A 17,788-nucleotide genomic window follows, 5' to 3' on the forward strand; every position below is an offset into this window, starting at 1 on the left:
GATGGAAGAAGATTGATGAACATGAAAGTTTGCCATGGGAGTTTCTTGGGTTTTTCCTGTCCAATGGGGACCATCATCAGCCATGGAACACACAGCTTCCTCCTCCCTCAAAACTCAAGTTCATAAAATGTAACATTGGTTTTGTAAGTATAATTATTGAAATAAATTTATTAAATTAGTAAAATATTATTATCCATTAAAAATCATTTTTTAGGTTATGCAATGGTTTTTGTAACTTGTAGAAGAAGCCAACTACGAAAGAAAGAAGCTAAGCCACAAATGGCAATTTATCAAAAAGAAAAAACCATTAATGACCAATGTAAAAGAATGCAACGGTTGACTGTGCAAAGCTTTAAGGCCCGTTTAGTTCATAATATATTTATTTCTTGGGAGGAATGTTGTCTTCCCGGATGAATATACCCATGTTTGGATAGGTTATATTACCAAGTGTCAGGTACATTTTTTTAGTGCATTCTCGAGAATGTCTATCCTCCTCTCCCTTAGGTATTTAATCATTCTCGTCCCCGTTGTCTAAAATAGTCTTCTCCCCCTTCCCTTCGTTCTGTTGAAATCGTCTTCTTCTTCTTCGATTTAGCTTAGATATTTGCTTACAGCGTTAATATTTCAGTTTTTATTTTCAACATATTTCTTGATTATGAAAGAACCCATAGTGGTGCACTGCTTATCCTTCACTTCTGGGCTTATTGGTGTGAGGCTTCAAAGTAAATGGACAAAGTCTTTTCCCATCTCTCCATTGATATCCCCAACGCTCACTTCCATAGGGTTCCTCTTCTGTTCCCTTTTTAAGCTTCGAATTTCCTTGTTTGAGATTGAATGGTTTTTTTTCGTTGTTTTTCTTCTTTCTTTCATGAATTTTTTTTGCTTGATGGGTTATGATTATTGTTTTGCAGGTAGAAGCTGAAGAACAGCCTGAGATATATGAGGAATACTCGGTTTCTGCTGTGCCTTTCTTCGTCTTCTTTAAGGTAAATATTTTTTATGGATGATTTTTCTTTTTCAGTATACTTTATTGGTGGGATTAAATCTTTTATAATTTTGAATTAGAGTTGGCAATTTCTCAGTATCTGTATATACTGATAAATAAGTAACCTTTATCGAGCTTTTGTTGTGGTGTTGATTTTTAATGGTTGAATGATATTGCTCTGTTTTATGGCTGTTCTAGATGTAGATAATATAGGGTAAGTTTTAAAGGTTGATTTCTTAGCGCTGCTTGTATATACTGGTCCGATCAATGACCTTTTATATATGTGAACGCTAGCACGAAATTCAATTTTATTCTTGAGTGTATTTTAGACCATTAAGTCAAAAAAAGAGCAAAAGATTTTGTGAAAATAATTGCCGAATATTGTTGTCTGATACTTATTTTGTTGGTAACAAGGTCGGCAATTTTGATTAGTTGTTTCTTCTTGCATTGGAGATTTCTAGGTTATGAGACTTGCATTTGGTGTGAAGACTATTGTTTATTTAGTGCTAGTGACCATTGAATAAATATATTCACACTGAAGTTGATTTAATCCATGAATGTATATGTTCGAATGCTAGTTGCTAAGTCAGTTCGATTACTTGATTACTTATTTTCTTGAAGAATATATTCATTAGCTGTTTGTTATTGCATTTGACAATCCTAGGCTGAGAGTATTTCACTGAACACACAAAGGAAGATTTTCTCTTGTTAGATTCATTCAATCATTTCCCTCAAAATGTAGAGAAGTGTATTTAACTAAACTTGCCCAGGAACGCATTTTTCCATCTTGAATAAAGGCAATAAATATTCATACTGATAAGGCTGGACAATCCAATTGTGTGGTTGTTCTTCCTTTAATATCGCCCTTTGATAATTTGCTTAAAGTATAGGTTTGGTTAATATTCGATTTTTCTATTTAAACACTCTTGTAAGATGAATAAGGTTGACCATTTGATTGTTTCTGTTAGGATGGTATGATTTTTGATAAATTGGAGGGTGCAGATCCTTCCAGTCTCGCCAACAAAGTTGCCAAGGTTACTGGGTTTATTAACCCTAGAGAAGTTGATGCTCCTGCTAGTCTTGGGATGGCGCTGGCCCCACCATCCTTGAGACGGTCCAAAATTTGGCGAAGGTAAATGGTTCATCCCAGACAGGAAATCAAGTGCAAACTGGTCTCGACGACAAACTTAAAAAAACGCTTACATCCTTTTCTTTTCCTTGATTTCTTTTTTTTTTTCTCGAGTGATGATTGCAGAGTTGAAGAAGTCGTTGCACGCTGTGTTCTCACAATTCGGAAAGATACTGGATGTGTTAGCATTGAAGACACTGAAACACAAAGGTCAAGCTTGGGTTATTTTCGAGGATGTTAGCTCCGCTACAAATGCTCTTAGGCGAATGCAGGGCTTTCCCTTTTATGACAAGGAGATGGTATATGTATTTTTGCAATTGGTTCCTTGTTTCTGTCATTGATGGAGACTGCAACAAGTTTCCAAGCTCCACTTTTAATATGTCAAAATTGTTTTTCCTTGTTTCTGTTTATGAATTATTATTAAATTCTCTATGTTTTAACATTTGTTGCGGATACTAATCAGATTACGTAAGTATAAATCAAACGACTAAATTTAGTATATATAGAGATTGTATTAATTGTACTTTCTTCAGTTACACAAGCAGCAAATATAATGCAATTGTCACTACCAAACAATAACACAACTGGTTGTGAAGCTAGACCCTAGGTTTGATCAATCTCAAACGACCTATAATCCAAGAGTTTAGCATGTCATTAATGCTTAATTCTACTAGGCTATACTCTCTCCAGTTCAGTATTATGTTTAACCAGTTGGTCACTCAAATCCTTTCTACATCCTTGGATCAGTCTCTCCTGATTCTTGATTATCTCGAACTTCATTTTCAATTCTTCTTCCACTATTGCAATCTCCTGTTAGAACAAGAAACAAGTCAAATTGGGCTTATTTGGAGTGGCTTAATCATACACCACAATCATCTACAATAAAAGTTGTTGGGTTTACTTTTCTGAGCATTTCAGCTTTGGTTGGTTGATACTCACGTTGCAAGCCAAGGAAGTATAACTAAATCTTATTGGCAGCCTCCATGAAATCTCTAGCATGCCTCTCCAGATCAACTATGGAAATTGCAAATAAAAACACCATTTTAGAACATAAGGATTTGATCCAAAAAGCTTATATTAACTAAATTTATCTGAACTATTATGGGTATTACGTTAGTAAGTTACTGCATTCATTCAAGTACATCTATTTGATTCTGAACAGTGATAAAATATATAACCAAACATCAGAATAAGAACAAATATCAAAAGACTATCATAGAAGGAACATGGCAGATCATCTTTTTATATATATATGAAGAAAAAGAAATGAAAATGCTTTGGGAATTAAGGAGAGGGTGAGAGCTACTGACTCTGATGAGAAGGGTGGGGAGAACGGTCAATAGGTTGAAGCTCCCTGGCGGGCAAGCATGGCAGCAAAGCCGTCTCCAACGCAACCACAATGTAAACATTAATATATTTTTAATATATTTTTATCATAAATTATGTAAAATTTAATATTAATTAAAATTAAAATAATACATGATATATTTAAATACTCAAGTAATATATTATCAACGGATAGAATTTTTATATAAATAATTTTTATTTAAATATTTAGAATTTTACTTGTTAAAATATAGAACAATGATAATTTGGTAAAATATGCATTCCAGTAATCTTTTATTCCTTCAACCAAACACGGTAATCTTACATTCTTGCCAAACCAATCAAACACAGTAATATAACATTCCTAGTAATCATATTCTCTGGTAATATTTTATTCCCACTAATAATCTTACATTCTATGAACTAAACGTATCTTAAAGACTTTTCTTCCCATTTGATTTGACTCTTTACAAGTGTACATTTGATTTGACTCTTTACAAGTATACAGCTACACAGAGAAAGAAGTATAAAACGCTAAGCTTGAGAAAAAAGAACCAACCCACCATTAATGCAATTCTTCCCACCTACATCTCGAAAAAGCTCTCCTTTTCCTCTTCACTTTTGCAGCCATCATCATTATATTCATATTTTACTTGCACCACTGCCATCATAAAACCAAAATTCAAGCCTTCGGCTATTATCTTCTTTCTCTCACTCTAGACCTCTTCTCCCATAGGTTCTTACTTCCTTTATATTTGCTTTGCTTTGACTCTGGGTTTTGCTGTGAAACGATTAAAATATAATTAAAAAATAACGTAATTGATTAAAAGTGTTACCGTAAATGTTATATATTTTCACCGAAAATATTAATTGTGTTAGTAATAATGATAATGATAATAATAATAATAATCCACAATGTCATTGTTGTATGTAAAATATGCAAAAAAACAAATTGATTTTAACATAACCGGTTAATTACTAGAAACATTTATTAACCATAATAACACAACATGTAATGCTTATTTAACATAATAGGTCGCGACTTTTTAAAACTGATGGAGCCTTAGAAATTTGACGATAACAAAATATGTTAATTACTTAATTTGTTATCAATATTATCAACATATTAGGTAACGTCTAAAATGTTATCAAAGTTTAAGTTGATGAAGCTTTAGAAATCCGAAGATAACAAATAGGTTAATTAATGAAAACATTATCAATCATAATAACATAGCAGGTAGCGCTTATTTAACGTAGGTAGCGTCTTTTTAAAGCTGATGGGGCCTTAAAAATCTAATTATAACAAAATTTATTATAAATATTATCAACATATTAGGTAGCGCCTAAATTGTTACCAAAGTTTAAGTTGATGGAGCCATAGAAATTCGACGATAACAAAACAAATTAATTATTGGAAACATTATAAACTATAATAACATAACAGATAGACTTTATTTAACGTAATAGATAGTGGTTTTTTAAAGCTGATGGGGCCTTAGAAATCCGACGAGAACAAAATAAGTTAATTATTTAATTTGTTATCAATATTATCAACATATTAGGTAGCGCCTAAAATGTTACCAACGTTTAAGCTGATAAAGCCTTTAAAATAAGACTATAACAAAATATGTTAATTATTAGAAACATTATCAACCATAATAACATAACAAGTAATACTTATTTAATGTAATATGCTGCGTCTGTTTAAAGCTGATGGGGCCTTAGAAATTCGACAATAACAAAATATGTTAATTACTTAATTTGTTTTCAAAGAAATCAATATAGTACCGTGTACATCGTTAATTTACCTATTACTTTAAAGTAATAGGTTTTGAAATTATATGTATCAATTCTTATATGTCAGTATCGATACTTGTATATTTACGCCTATTTTCATTATATTGATAAAAACATTTACCATGTACATTGTTAATTTACCTATTACTTTATTGTAATCGATTTCGAAAATCCAAGTATTGATATTCTATACATATGTATCGATACATTTTGCGTGTAAACTGTTTGAGAAGAATACTAGAATAAAAGTATCCATACCAATATAAAAGTATCGATATTTGGTACTTATACCTATTATCATTATACCGGTAAAAGTTTACCGTTTACATTGTTGATTTACCTATTACTTTATAATAATAGGTTTTAAAATTTCAAGTATCGATACTTTATACATGTGTATCAATACTTTTTTCATGTAAATTGTTTGAGAAGTACTATAATAGAATAAAAGTATCCATATCTATATAAAAGTATCGATACTTGGTACTTATACCTATTATCATTATACTGGTAGACGTTTACCGTTTACATTGTTAATTTACCTATTACCTTATAGTAATAAGTTTCGAACTTAAAAGTATTGATACTCTATATATGTGTATCGATACATTTGGCGTGCAAATTGTTTGAGAAACATATTGGAATAAAAGTATTCATACCTTTTAAAAAGTATTGATACTTTTATATAGGCCTATTATCATTATACCGGTAGACTTTTACCGTTTACATTGTTAATTAACCTATTACTTTAAAGTAATAGGTTTCAAAATTCCAAGTATCAATATTTTATATATATGTATCGATACATTTTGTGTGCAAATTGTTTGAGAAGCGTACTGGAATAAAAGTATCGGTACGGGCATGAGAAGTATTGGTACTTGGACATTTACGTCTATTTTATTTTACTGTTTACATTATTAGTAACCTTTAAACAAACTGGTAGGTGATTAACGTAATAGTAGCGCCTATTTTATTTTAACTGGTTAAGTTTATATATTTTACTGTTTAATTTATATTTCAAAATTAATATTTCCAATAGTTGGAGTAGGTTACAATACTTTAATAACTAGTATCGATATTTCAACAATCATCAAATTTAAAATACAAATACTTATAGTATGGGTATCGATACAGAAACGTAAGTATGAATATGGAAACTATGCCATTTATAAAATCAAAATGCTCCTATTTATAGTGGAGATCAAATTAAAATTGAAATATGCTTAATTGTTTCCTACTGTTCAAGTAACATGTATTAACAACCAAAAAGTAGGGAAAGACTCACACACAATACTGGTTCAAAGCTGAGTTGAGTCACAAAAAGAAAGCAGTCACACAAATGAAAGACAAGACGAGAAGAATAATGGATTCTTTACAGTGCCCCATCAGAATGTAATCTTTACTGTATAGGTCACATGTTGTATTGTGGATAGAAATATTAAAATATACAATTATTGTTTGTTATGTTTGAGTACATTAAAATGAAAATAATGCATTATGTGTACATAAAAAATATTTAATCGATACCATTCTCCAAGTGTTAATACTTTTGTGTAATGTATCAATACTTTCAAGACATTTTTCTTATTGCAATTATTTTCAATTCTTAAAGTACCAATAATATAATACATATACTTATAAACGTATCGATACTTTAAACAATTCCGGTAGAGCTTTACTGATTTTGTCAAATTGAAACCTGTTATATTGTCATTTATCGAAACATGTGTCTAAGGTATCGATACTTTCTAGGCGCTATTATTGCAATTCATTTCAATTCCTAAAGTATCGATAATATGATATATATACTTATAACATTATATATGCTTTAAACAATTCTGATATCTCTTTACCGGTTTTGTCAAATTGAAATCAGTCTTATTAAATTTCAACATGTTATATTATCATGTATTGATACATGTGTCTAACGTATCGATACTTTATAGGCGCTATTATTACAATTTTAAAATTTCTCAAAGTACCGATACTTTTGTACATATACTTATAAAAGCATCGATACAAATTCGAACAATTTTGGTATCTCTTTACTAGTTTTGTCAAATTGAAACAAGTTTTGTCATATTTAAACCGGTTTTGTCAAATTGAAATCTGATTTGTCAAATTTCAACCTATTATACTGTCATGTATCGACACATGTGTGTAATGTATCGATACTTTATAGGTGTTTTTATTGCAATTCATTTAATTTACTAAAGTACCGATACTTTTATACATATACTTATAAAAGTATCGATACATATCTACTTTTAACTGGTTTTTTTCAATTTCTTATATATTACTATATATATATCTATAATTCTGTACACGGTATCGATACTTACTGATAAGCAAAGTTTGTCAGTTGTTAAATTTTTTAATACCTATAATATTATTATTAGTTAATATTTCCGGTAACACTTAACTAACTTTATTAAATATCTTATTAAATTTTCGATCATGTCGTTTCTTAACTGTATATAAATCTGACTTTCTTAGACACGCCCTTAATTATGTGTTGAGTTGGTTAGCAGAGGAAAAAAAAGGGTGAGCTTTTTCTCCCTTTTGGGTGGTTTAGTTTATTGGGTATTATTTTCTAGTTTTCTAATCTTCTTCTTTGCAAAATGCCAAGCCTTTTTTTCTCCCTTTTCAGTGGTTTAGCTTATTGGGATCATTTTCTAGTTTTCTTATCTTCTTCTTTACTAAATGTCAAGATTTATGGCATTCAAAGCCCAGATCTACTTCTTTCCCTTGTTGAATTCTATTTTTCTTAGCAAAAAAAAGGCTCATTTTCTGTGCATGTATAGGTAAACAAGAGTTGAAGAGAGGTGGATTTATCTTATGGGGATTTGCTTAAGTGCTAGAATCAAAGCTGAGTGACCCAGTAACACAGGTAGTTTAAGAGAGTGATGGCTTGATCTGGTGAAGATTTTCCTTTCATGAACGCCATTTCTATATTTGTTGGTTTCATTATAGTTCCCCTGAACTTTATGTTGCCTTTAATTAGGTACTCGATGTTCCATTTCCAGGTGTATCTATGATATGTATTTGTTTTGAACTTTCAAGCTGCATTTAAGATGTATTATGTCACTTAACTAATGCGTCCTACTCAACGTTGTCCGTACAGGGTTGAGTTTGAACTACGTTAGCGGTGATGGAAAGGATATGAGCAGTACGAGCAGCAAAGTGTCATCAGTTTCGGTGCACCTGACACCTCGGAGCGAGGGTGAGATAGGAGCGAGGGTGAGATATTACAGTCCAATCTGAAAAGCTTCACTTTTTCTAATCTCAAAATGGCCACCAGGAATTTCCGTCCCGATAGTGTGCTTGGAGAAGGTGGTTTTGGCTCCGTCTTTAAGGGCTGGATCGATGAAATTTCATTCGTAGCATCCAAACCTGGGACCGGCTTAGTTATTGCTGTGAAAAGGCTTAACCAGGAAGGCTTCCAAGGTCACAAGGAGTGGTTGGTGAGTCCATTTTCACCGGATCTTTCGGATTTCATGTGAACTATCCGATTGGTTTCGCATTCATTATTACTTGGAGGACATTTTAAGCTTATAGTGTAAGCATATCTGATCGGTACTAACAGCTGATGTTTCGAAATTTCCTCATTTTATTCCGGGTTTAATCAACTTGCTTGCTTAAGATGATCTTTTGGTATTAAAGTACTGAGATTAATGCAATTCTTCGATCTTATAGGCTGAGGTGAATTATCTGGGACAACTTCATCATCTAAATCTCGTGAAATTGATCGGATATTGCTTGGAGGATGAACACCGTCTGTTGGTGTATGAGTTCATGCCTCGAGGAAGCTTGGAGAATCATTTATTCAGGAGTAAGTTCTTTTTGTGAATTTCTTGGCGATGCCGAACAAAATTTGGCTTAACCAGAAATTTCATTCTGTATCAGGAGGTTCTTATTTCCAACCGATTTCTTGGAGCCTTCGGATGAAGGTCGCACTTGGTGCTGCGAAGGGCTTGCCTTTGTACACAGTGCTGAAACGAAAGTGATATATAGGGACTTCAAGACTTCCAATGACTTGCTTGATTTGGTATGCGGCTCCTTAAGCCAACATTCTTTTCCTGTCCCCTTGTATGGTTTCAGTCATCCATAATTTTTAAAAAACATGGTCCTTCATTGCAGAACTACAATGCAAAGCTTTCTGATTTTGGGTTGGCTACAGATGGGCCAACAGGTGATAAGAGCCATGTTTCGAACAGGGTCATGGGGACCTACGGATATGCCGCACTTGAGTATTTAGCCACAGGTACTTCTAGACATAGTTTTGAGGTGCTCGATTTAGTGTGCTTCACTTTTTCTTTGCTTGGATCGACCTTCGGAGTCATGTCTTTTCTTGTATTTATTATTTATTACTCCAACTGTAGGTCATTTGAGTGCCAAGAGTGATGTCTATAGTTTCGGAGTTGTGCTGCTAGAGATGTTATCCGGCCGCAGAGCAGTTGACAAGAATCGACCATCCAGAGAACATAATCTGGTGGATTGGGCCAAGCCTTACCTGGCCAACAAACGGAAAATGTTGTGTCCTGGATAGCCTTCTCAAAGGTCAGTATTCAATGGAGGCGAAGCCTATAACCGCTACCCTTGCTCTCCGGTGCATTTCCACGGAACCCAAATTCAGACCAAGAATGAGTGAAGTGGTAATTTTTAGGTAATAAATCGAGTACAAGTAATTTCTCTATAACCAGATTAGTGAGAATGCGAAATAAAAGCGGAAAAATAATACCCGAAATTGATAACGGAGTTCAGCCAATTGTGCTTACGTCTCCGGACTGCTGCAGATCTTTTACTAAGAGAGAAAATTTACAGTTGTTTACAAAACACTCACTACTCACAAGAAAGCTCTCTAGTATTGGGAGAAAGAAATGATTTTTGGGATGGTTTTGAAGATAAATGAGCTAGGGTATTTATAGTTGAAACTTAGGGACTAATCTTTGAAAATACCCTACAGTGCAATGACTAAAGTGAATTTACACATTTATATTTTCAACAAAAATCTACCAAACTTTATCAAACTTTGAAAAACATTTTTTAAAGAAACATTTACCAAACTTTGAAAACCATTTTCAAAGAAAAATTTACAAACTTTGAAAATCATTTTCAAAGTTGGTTGACAACCTTTGGACTTTTAACAATCTCCCAATTGAAGACTGATTTTAATTTGTCTTCACACCTCGATCGATGCAGCATCATTTCTAGTCTTGTTATTCTTGCATGCCAACTGAAGCTGAACACAACTTCGTTTGTCTGTGGTCACCGTTTTTGTCAACATGTCTGCCGGATTTTGAGCTCCACTAATCTTTTCAAGTTTCAAAATCCCATCTTCCAGAAGAGACCTGATAAAATGATATCGCAATTGTATGTGCTTCGTTCTGGAATGAAAAGACGGATTCTTTGCTAGATGGATAGCACTTTGACTGTCACAATACAAGACATTGTTTTCTTGTTTCTTGCCTAACTCTTCCAAGAAACTTTGGAGCCAAACCATCTCCTTGCTGGCTTCCGTAACAGTGACATATTCTGTTTCAGTTGTGGAGAGAGCAACTATCTTTTGTAGTTGAGAAACCCAACTCACTGCGGTTTCTCCTAGAGTATAGATATACCCTGTAGTTCTCTTTCTGATGTCAACATTTCCGGCTAAGTCAACATCTACATAGCTTGTCAGTATCGTATCTCCACCTTTGAAACAAAGTGCTTTGTTTGTGGTACATCGCAGATATCTAAGGATCCATTTGACTGCTTCTCAATGTACCTTGCCCGGATTATTCATGTACCTGCTAACAACTCCCACTGCATGAGCAATATCTGGTCTGGTACAAACCATGGCATACATCAGACTTCCAATTACTGAAGCATACGGTACCTTTACCATGTGTGCACGTTCTTCCTCCGTCTTTGGTGACTATTCTTTGGAGAGTCTAAAATGAACACCTAAAGGTGTACTTACTGGTTTAGCATCTTGCATGTTGAACTTGGAGAGTACTTTGTTGATGTACTCAGCCTGTGATAACATCAAAGTCCCCGACTTTGTGTCTCTCTTAATCCTCATCCCAAGAATCTGCTTTGCAGCGCCCAGATCCTTCATAGCAAACTGCTTCGACAATATTTGCTTCAAATTTATAATCTCTTGCATGTCTGAGCCTGCAACGAGCATGTCATCAATGTACAACAATAAAATAATGAAGCTATTGTCGAACCTCTTGATGTAGCAACAATGATCTGCTTGGCATCTGGTAAAATCACTGCTACTCATGAAGCTATCAAACTTCTTGTACCATTGTCTAAGAGCTTATTTTAAACCATACAAGCTCTTCTTCAACCTGCATACCAGGTTTTTCTTGCCTGCCTCTATGAAGCCTTCTGGCTGCCTCATATAGATTTCTTCCTCCAAATCACCATGAAAGAAAGCTGTCTTTATATCTAACTGCTCAAGATGTAAATTCTCTACAGCTACAATTTTCAACACCAGTCTGATTGTAGACAGTTTTACAATTGGAGAGAAAATTTCATTGTAGTCAATACCTTCCTTTTGCTGAAAACCTTTGACAACAAATCTTGCTTTGTAGCGTTTGCTCCCATCGTGCTCTTCCTTGATCCTGTAAATCCACTTGTTGTGGAGCGCTTTCTTGCTTGGTGGTAATTCAGCTAATTCCCACGTCTGATTTGACATAAGTGAGTTCATCTCATCTTTCATGGAAGACTCCCACTTGACTGAATCCTCCACCTGCATTGCTTCATCATAGCACTCTGGTTCACCATTGTCAGTCAGCAACAAGTATTGCAAAGAAGGAGAATAACGTTGGGTTGGTTTAGGAATTCTGGAGGAGCGTCTTAGTTCCAGTATGCCTGGTTCTTCTTGAACTGCTTCAGGACTGATCTGAACATCATTTCCAGAAATCTCCTCGAACTCAGCAAATTCCTTTGTTTCAGCTTTGGTATTGGAGTTGCTTGATTCTACAGTTGACTTGTCTTTATACATCACATTCTCATTGAAAATGACATCTCTGCTTCTGATGATCTTTTGATTTTCATAGTCCCAAATTCGGTAGTCGAACTCATCATCACCATAACCAGCAAAGACACATTTGTTGGACTTGGCATCAAGTTTACTTCTTTCAGCAGAGTTTATGTGTACATAAGAAATACAACCAAACACTCTTAAGTGTGAAAGGTTTATTTCTTTCTTGCTCCAAACTTCCTCTGGTATTCTGCCATCCAAAGGAACTGAGGGCCCACGGTTGATCAGGTAAGCTGCAGTGTTGATAGCTTCAGCCCATAGAAATATGGGCAATCCGGCATGTAGCCTCATGCTTCTGGCACGTTCATTCAGAGTTCTGTTCATGCGCTCTTCTACGCCATTCTGTTGCGGTGTCATGAGAACTGTTGTCTCTATCTTGATCCCATTGTTTGCGCAAAATTCTCTGAATCTACGATTTTTGTACTCTCTTCCATTATTAGACCTCAACTGCATGACTATCAGACCTCAACCGCTTGACTTTCAGATCAGTCTCATTTTCCACCATGGCCTTCCATTTTCTGAAGGTATCAAAGACTTCTGATTTCTTCTTCAGAAAATAAACCCACATCTTCCTTGTAGAATCATCGATGAAGGTGACATAATATAATGAGTCTGCAAGAGATGGAACTGGAGATGGTCCACATACATCAGTATGAACCAACTCTAACTTTTCAGCTTGGGTGTCTTACCAATCTTTGCAAAGCTGACTTTCTTTTGTTTGCAAAAGATGCAATCCTCGTATAGTCCGACATCTACATTCTTTAAATCCGACAACTTCCCCTTTGACAAAAGTGTCTTCATCCCTTTCTCGCTCATATGGCCAAGCCTTTGGTGCCATAGGTTTGATTTTCCATCAGCATCTGCTACTGTAATGATATTCTCTAAATTTGAGGTTATATAGAGAGTATCAGTTTTCTTACCACGAGCAATGATAAATGCTCATTTGGTAATCTTCCATTCACAGCCTGAAAAGGTTGTACTATATCCTTCTCCATCAAGCTGTCCTACAGAAATCAAATTTCTTTTGAGGCCAGGAATATATCTCACTCCTGTCAGCTTCCAGGTGGTCTGGTTTGGCAACTTTAATCAAATGTCTCCTTTTCCGATAATCTTCAAGGTTTCATCATCGGCTAGATGAACCTTCCCAAAATCACCACTGACATAGTTTTCCATGATTTCTCGGCATGGGGTGGAGTGGAAAGATGCCCCTGAATCCAAGATCCATGATTCAATCGGACTGTTGACGCTTAGAATCATGGCATCACCTGTCTCCTCTGTCACGTTGGCAGATTCCTGTATGCCGGTATTTTTCTTCAGTGCTTGGCAATCTCTTTTAAAGTGACCCTTCTTTCCATAATTATAACAGGTAAAATCTTTATTTCCCGTTCTGGATTTTCCCCGTCTGGATTTCGATCTGCCATGATTTGAATTTCTTTCTGAAATTCTCCCTCTGGACTCCGTGTGCAAGGCTGAGGAGGTTGATGCTTCACCCGATTCTCTCCGTCAAATTTCTTCGCTCAGTACCAGATCCTGAACATCGTCAAATTTCAATTTACTATTTCCCGACGAGCTACTAACTGTTGTAACAGTAGCATTCCAACTGTCTGGTAGAGATGATAAGAGAATTAAAGCTCGAACTTCATCATCGAATTCAATTTCCACTGAAATCAACTGGGTTGTGATTGTGTTGAGTTCATTTAGGTGTTGTGCCATCGATGCCCCTTCCGTTATCCGCAAATTGAATAATCGCCTCATCAAGTGCACTTTGTTTGAGGCTGATGGCTTCTCATACATACTGGAGAGAGCGGCCATAAGACCCGCCGTGGTCTTTTCCTTTGCTATGTTGAAAGCAACATTGCAGGATAACGTCAGTCGGATAACTCCGAGGGCTTGTCTGTCGAGAAGAGTCTAGTCTTCATTCTTCATGCCCTCTGGTTGCTTTCCTGAGAGATGTTGATAAAGATTTTTCTGGTACAAAAAATCTTCAATCTGCATCTTCCAAAAGCCAAAGTCCGCACCATCAAACTTTTTAATTTTCACCTTTCCTTCGTCTGCAGCCATCGCTCCCACTCGAATCTGGTTTCGTTTGGATCGTTTCTGACAATTCTTGCGAACCATCGTGTATTAGAACACCTCCGTCGACAAACTCGTATCGCTGAATTTTTTTTACTATTCATGAAATTTACTATTCACGTGAATAGTAATGAATATTAACCTCGCAAAAAAAATACAAAATTCACAACCAAAAGCTCTGATACCAGTTGTTAGGTAATAACCCGAGTACAAGTAATTTTCCTATAACCAGATTAGTGAGAATGCGAAATAAAAGCGGAAAAATAATACCCGAAATTGATAACGGAGTTCAGCCAATTGTGCTTATGTCTCCGGACTACTGCAGATCTTTTACTAAGAGAGAAAATTTACAGGTGTTTACAAAACACTCACTACTCACAAGAAAACTCTCTAGTATTGGGAGAAAGAAATGATTTTTGGAATGGTTTTGAAGCTAAATGAGCTAAGGTATTTATAGTTGAAACTTAGGGACTAATCTTTAAAAATACCCTACAGTGCAATGACTAAAGTGAATTTACCCATTCCTATTTTCAACAAACATCTACCAAACTTTGAAAAACATTTTTCAAAGAAACATTTACCAAACTTTGAAAACCATTTTCAAATAAACATTTACCAAACTTTAAAAACCATTTTCAAAGTTGGTTGTCAACCTTTGGACTTTTAACAGTAATAGTATTGGAGCAGCTCCAGGGTTCCAATGAATCCGAAAGTAATCAGAACAATACTAGCAACACACCTAGTATACGAAGGCGAAGTGCAAACGATGCTAGTGGTGTTAGGGGAAGGAGTTCTACGGCATACCCTCGGCCATCAGCTTCCCCTCTTTATGCCTGAGAATCAAAGCAAAACGTATTTCAGGTGGTCCCGAAAACCTCCAGAGCTCAGGCAGAATTCAGTATTTTATAACCCCGTTGTGTACAGTTTTGTTCAAACTGATGCAACTCATTCTCCCCATGCAATTGCAACTGCAAACCCTTGAAACATTGGGAATATATTACATGAACCGACTGCATATTTTGTTTGCAAAAACTATATTTACGACAAGGAAACAAACTGTCAGATCGTTTGGTCACACACGGAAGGACATTCAAATGGATAAAATTACAATTTTTAAATATTTTAAATTAGTGTTATGGTAGAATTGCTTTCTACCCTAAAAAACAGAATCCTGTAACAATTTATAAAATTATAAATTCATACAATAAATCTTTCCAGATTCGCCCAGGGTGGATCAAATATTATCCGTTCGAAAACATGTGAAAGCAAAGTCCATACTTTTGTTGTTAAATGAGACACTTTGACTGGTCAATGTTTTTAACCATGCAAATATATGTGTAAGATTCCCCGTCCTTTTTCTTAGTTTTAGTGGTTGTGTAATAGATTAAAGAAATCAAAATTATATAATTTTTCTTTGGACTGAAATCAGTCAGTCCGATTCTATTCAAACTTTTATTTATTTAATATATTTTTTAAATTAACAAAACCAAGTCCCCGCTTGGATTTAAATCCCAACAAAAATATGAACTATGATATGTGAAAATGTTTACCGAAATTACAAATTTCACTTTTATTTCAATCATTAAAATTAAGAAAAACGAATTTGTTCATTGGACTTTCAACTTATTTCTATTTTGACCATTCCTTCGTTAAATACTTAAATACAAAACCACTCAAAAATCATGGAATAACCTCAAAGCTTTTTTCATTTTTGTGAAACCTCTCTTCATTTTGAATTCTTCTTATTTTTCGACAATGAATCATCTTCTTTCAAATTTCAATGGTGAAAAGGTAAAGAAGGAGAAAGCGAGTTGTATAACTTGATTTCATGTTGATCGAATGGTGGATATTATAGATAAGAGTGTCTTAAGATTTTATGAGTTTTGGGTTTGAAATTGAGTTTTAAAATGATTTAGGTAAAATCTAAATTGATAAAGTGACAGAAGCAATGAGTCAATTTCATTAATATCTTCAACGGTTGAAGAAGATGCCAGAGAATGGTTATTACAACGTCATCGTGACATAGGGATGAAATTATAAAAATTTCATCTTTGGAAGAAGAAGATAAAAGTAAAAGAAAAATGGAAAAAGTGATGTAAATGACACATGTATTTCATGTCAATAAAATGGTCTCTATCTGCACATGTGGATGTTGTATCTCCCTTTCATTTATGATTTAATTTCCAATTGATATAAAATAGGAGCAAATCATTAATTTAATGAATTTATTTTAAAATACACCTATAATATCAAATGTATAATTCATATTTAATATTGATTAAAATTCAAATATATCGTAAGCTGTCCAGAAGAAGCATTATCGAACAAATAAATTTTCATCACATGGTAAGTTCAGTATAATATATACTGAAGGAATAGCATTTTAAAATTTCAAGCTTCTGTTCTGCTGATCCAAAGGTTTTACATGTGCATGTGAATCCTATTTCCAATATACAGTTTTATGCTTTTTATTTTAACAGTTTTAAAATATTAAAATGATACTCAAAAGCTATAAGTGATTGGAGTTTTACACATTTATATTCCAATTTCGAATCTAGATCAAAGTTCTGAGGTAGAGCTAAGAACTCTGTGTAATTAACGATGCAAATCTAAGGAGGCGGCGAATTCGTCAGGCAAAAATGTAATTATATCGGGGACAACGGAGACCTACATGATCCTGAAGAGAACCCAATCAATGGCATCGTGTCGCATAAGCGACCAACGATTCGTATAAACATGCAAAACTCACGTATATAGTAACCCAATACAAATCTGTCGTAAGGGCTAAGGAAACTGTAGCATTTGAAAAATTATTACATGGATTCCGCTCAATAATATTTTTTTATCTTATCTTCTTTAAGATGAATTTTCACCTCTTTTTCAGTATAAATAAAGAGTATATAACTATCTGGATGTTATTTTAAAATTAATAGCTTTGAGTCGGATCATGAAATAATTTCTCGTAGAATTCATACTATATATATATATATATATATGCAGTCCTCTCTTTCCCTAGCCTCTTCTCTCAGGTTTAGTCAAAGAGAAATTCAAATTTGAAGCCCTACGAAGTGTGTTATAATCTTGTTATAGTGACCAACGATTCTTGTAAAGAAACAAGACTAAGAAAAGAAAGAAACTAGGATGCTGAAAACTCATTCATTTCATCTCATCTCTCTCAATTATGGAGAGGTGTATTTATACAATTGATTAAGATAATCCAAGAAGCTTTAACAACTTATAACCACCTCAACTAACTCTTAACAACCTAACTGCTATTAATGCACGTGAGAGATTAGTTAAACAAGTAGCTCCAGTTCATACACCAACATTCCCCCTACTGCAAACTTCACTATTAACTTTCCTCAACACCCTTTAACACATGCAAGACCATGCACCAAAATTCCCCCTACTGCAAACTCTCCTACTATTAACACCTTTCAACACA

At 34.4% G+C, this 17,788-nt stretch overlaps 1 protein-coding gene and 1 pseudogene across 1 annotated transcript; both read left to right on the forward strand.

The window, feature by feature from the left end:
* Positions 1-590: 590 nt before the first annotated feature.
* Positions 591-2,415, forward strand: LOC120199259 (monothiol glutaredoxin-S17-like). The gene is made up of 4 exons (XM_039200403.1): positions 591-783; positions 912-986; positions 1,954-2,117; positions 2,241-2,415. Exons 1-4 carry the CDS (start codon positions 727-729, stop codon positions 2,353-2,355), a joined length of 411 nt encoding a protein of 136 aa, XP_039056334.1. The 5' UTR covers positions 591-726; the 3' UTR covers positions 2,356-2,415.
* A 5,645-nt stretch (positions 2,416-8,060) lies between these two features.
* On the forward strand, positions 8,061-15,055 carry LOC120199304 (annotated as a pseudogene).
* Positions 15,056-17,788: the final 2,733 nt, after the last annotated feature.

This window comes from Hibiscus syriacus, unplaced genomic scaffold, assembly GCF_006381635.1.
Source record: "Hibiscus syriacus cultivar Baekdansim isolate YM2019G1 unplaced genomic scaffold, ASM638163v2 tig00005406_pilon, whole genome shotgun sequence".
NCBI lineage: Eukaryota > Viridiplantae > Streptophyta > Magnoliopsida > Malvales > Malvaceae > Hibiscus > Hibiscus syriacus.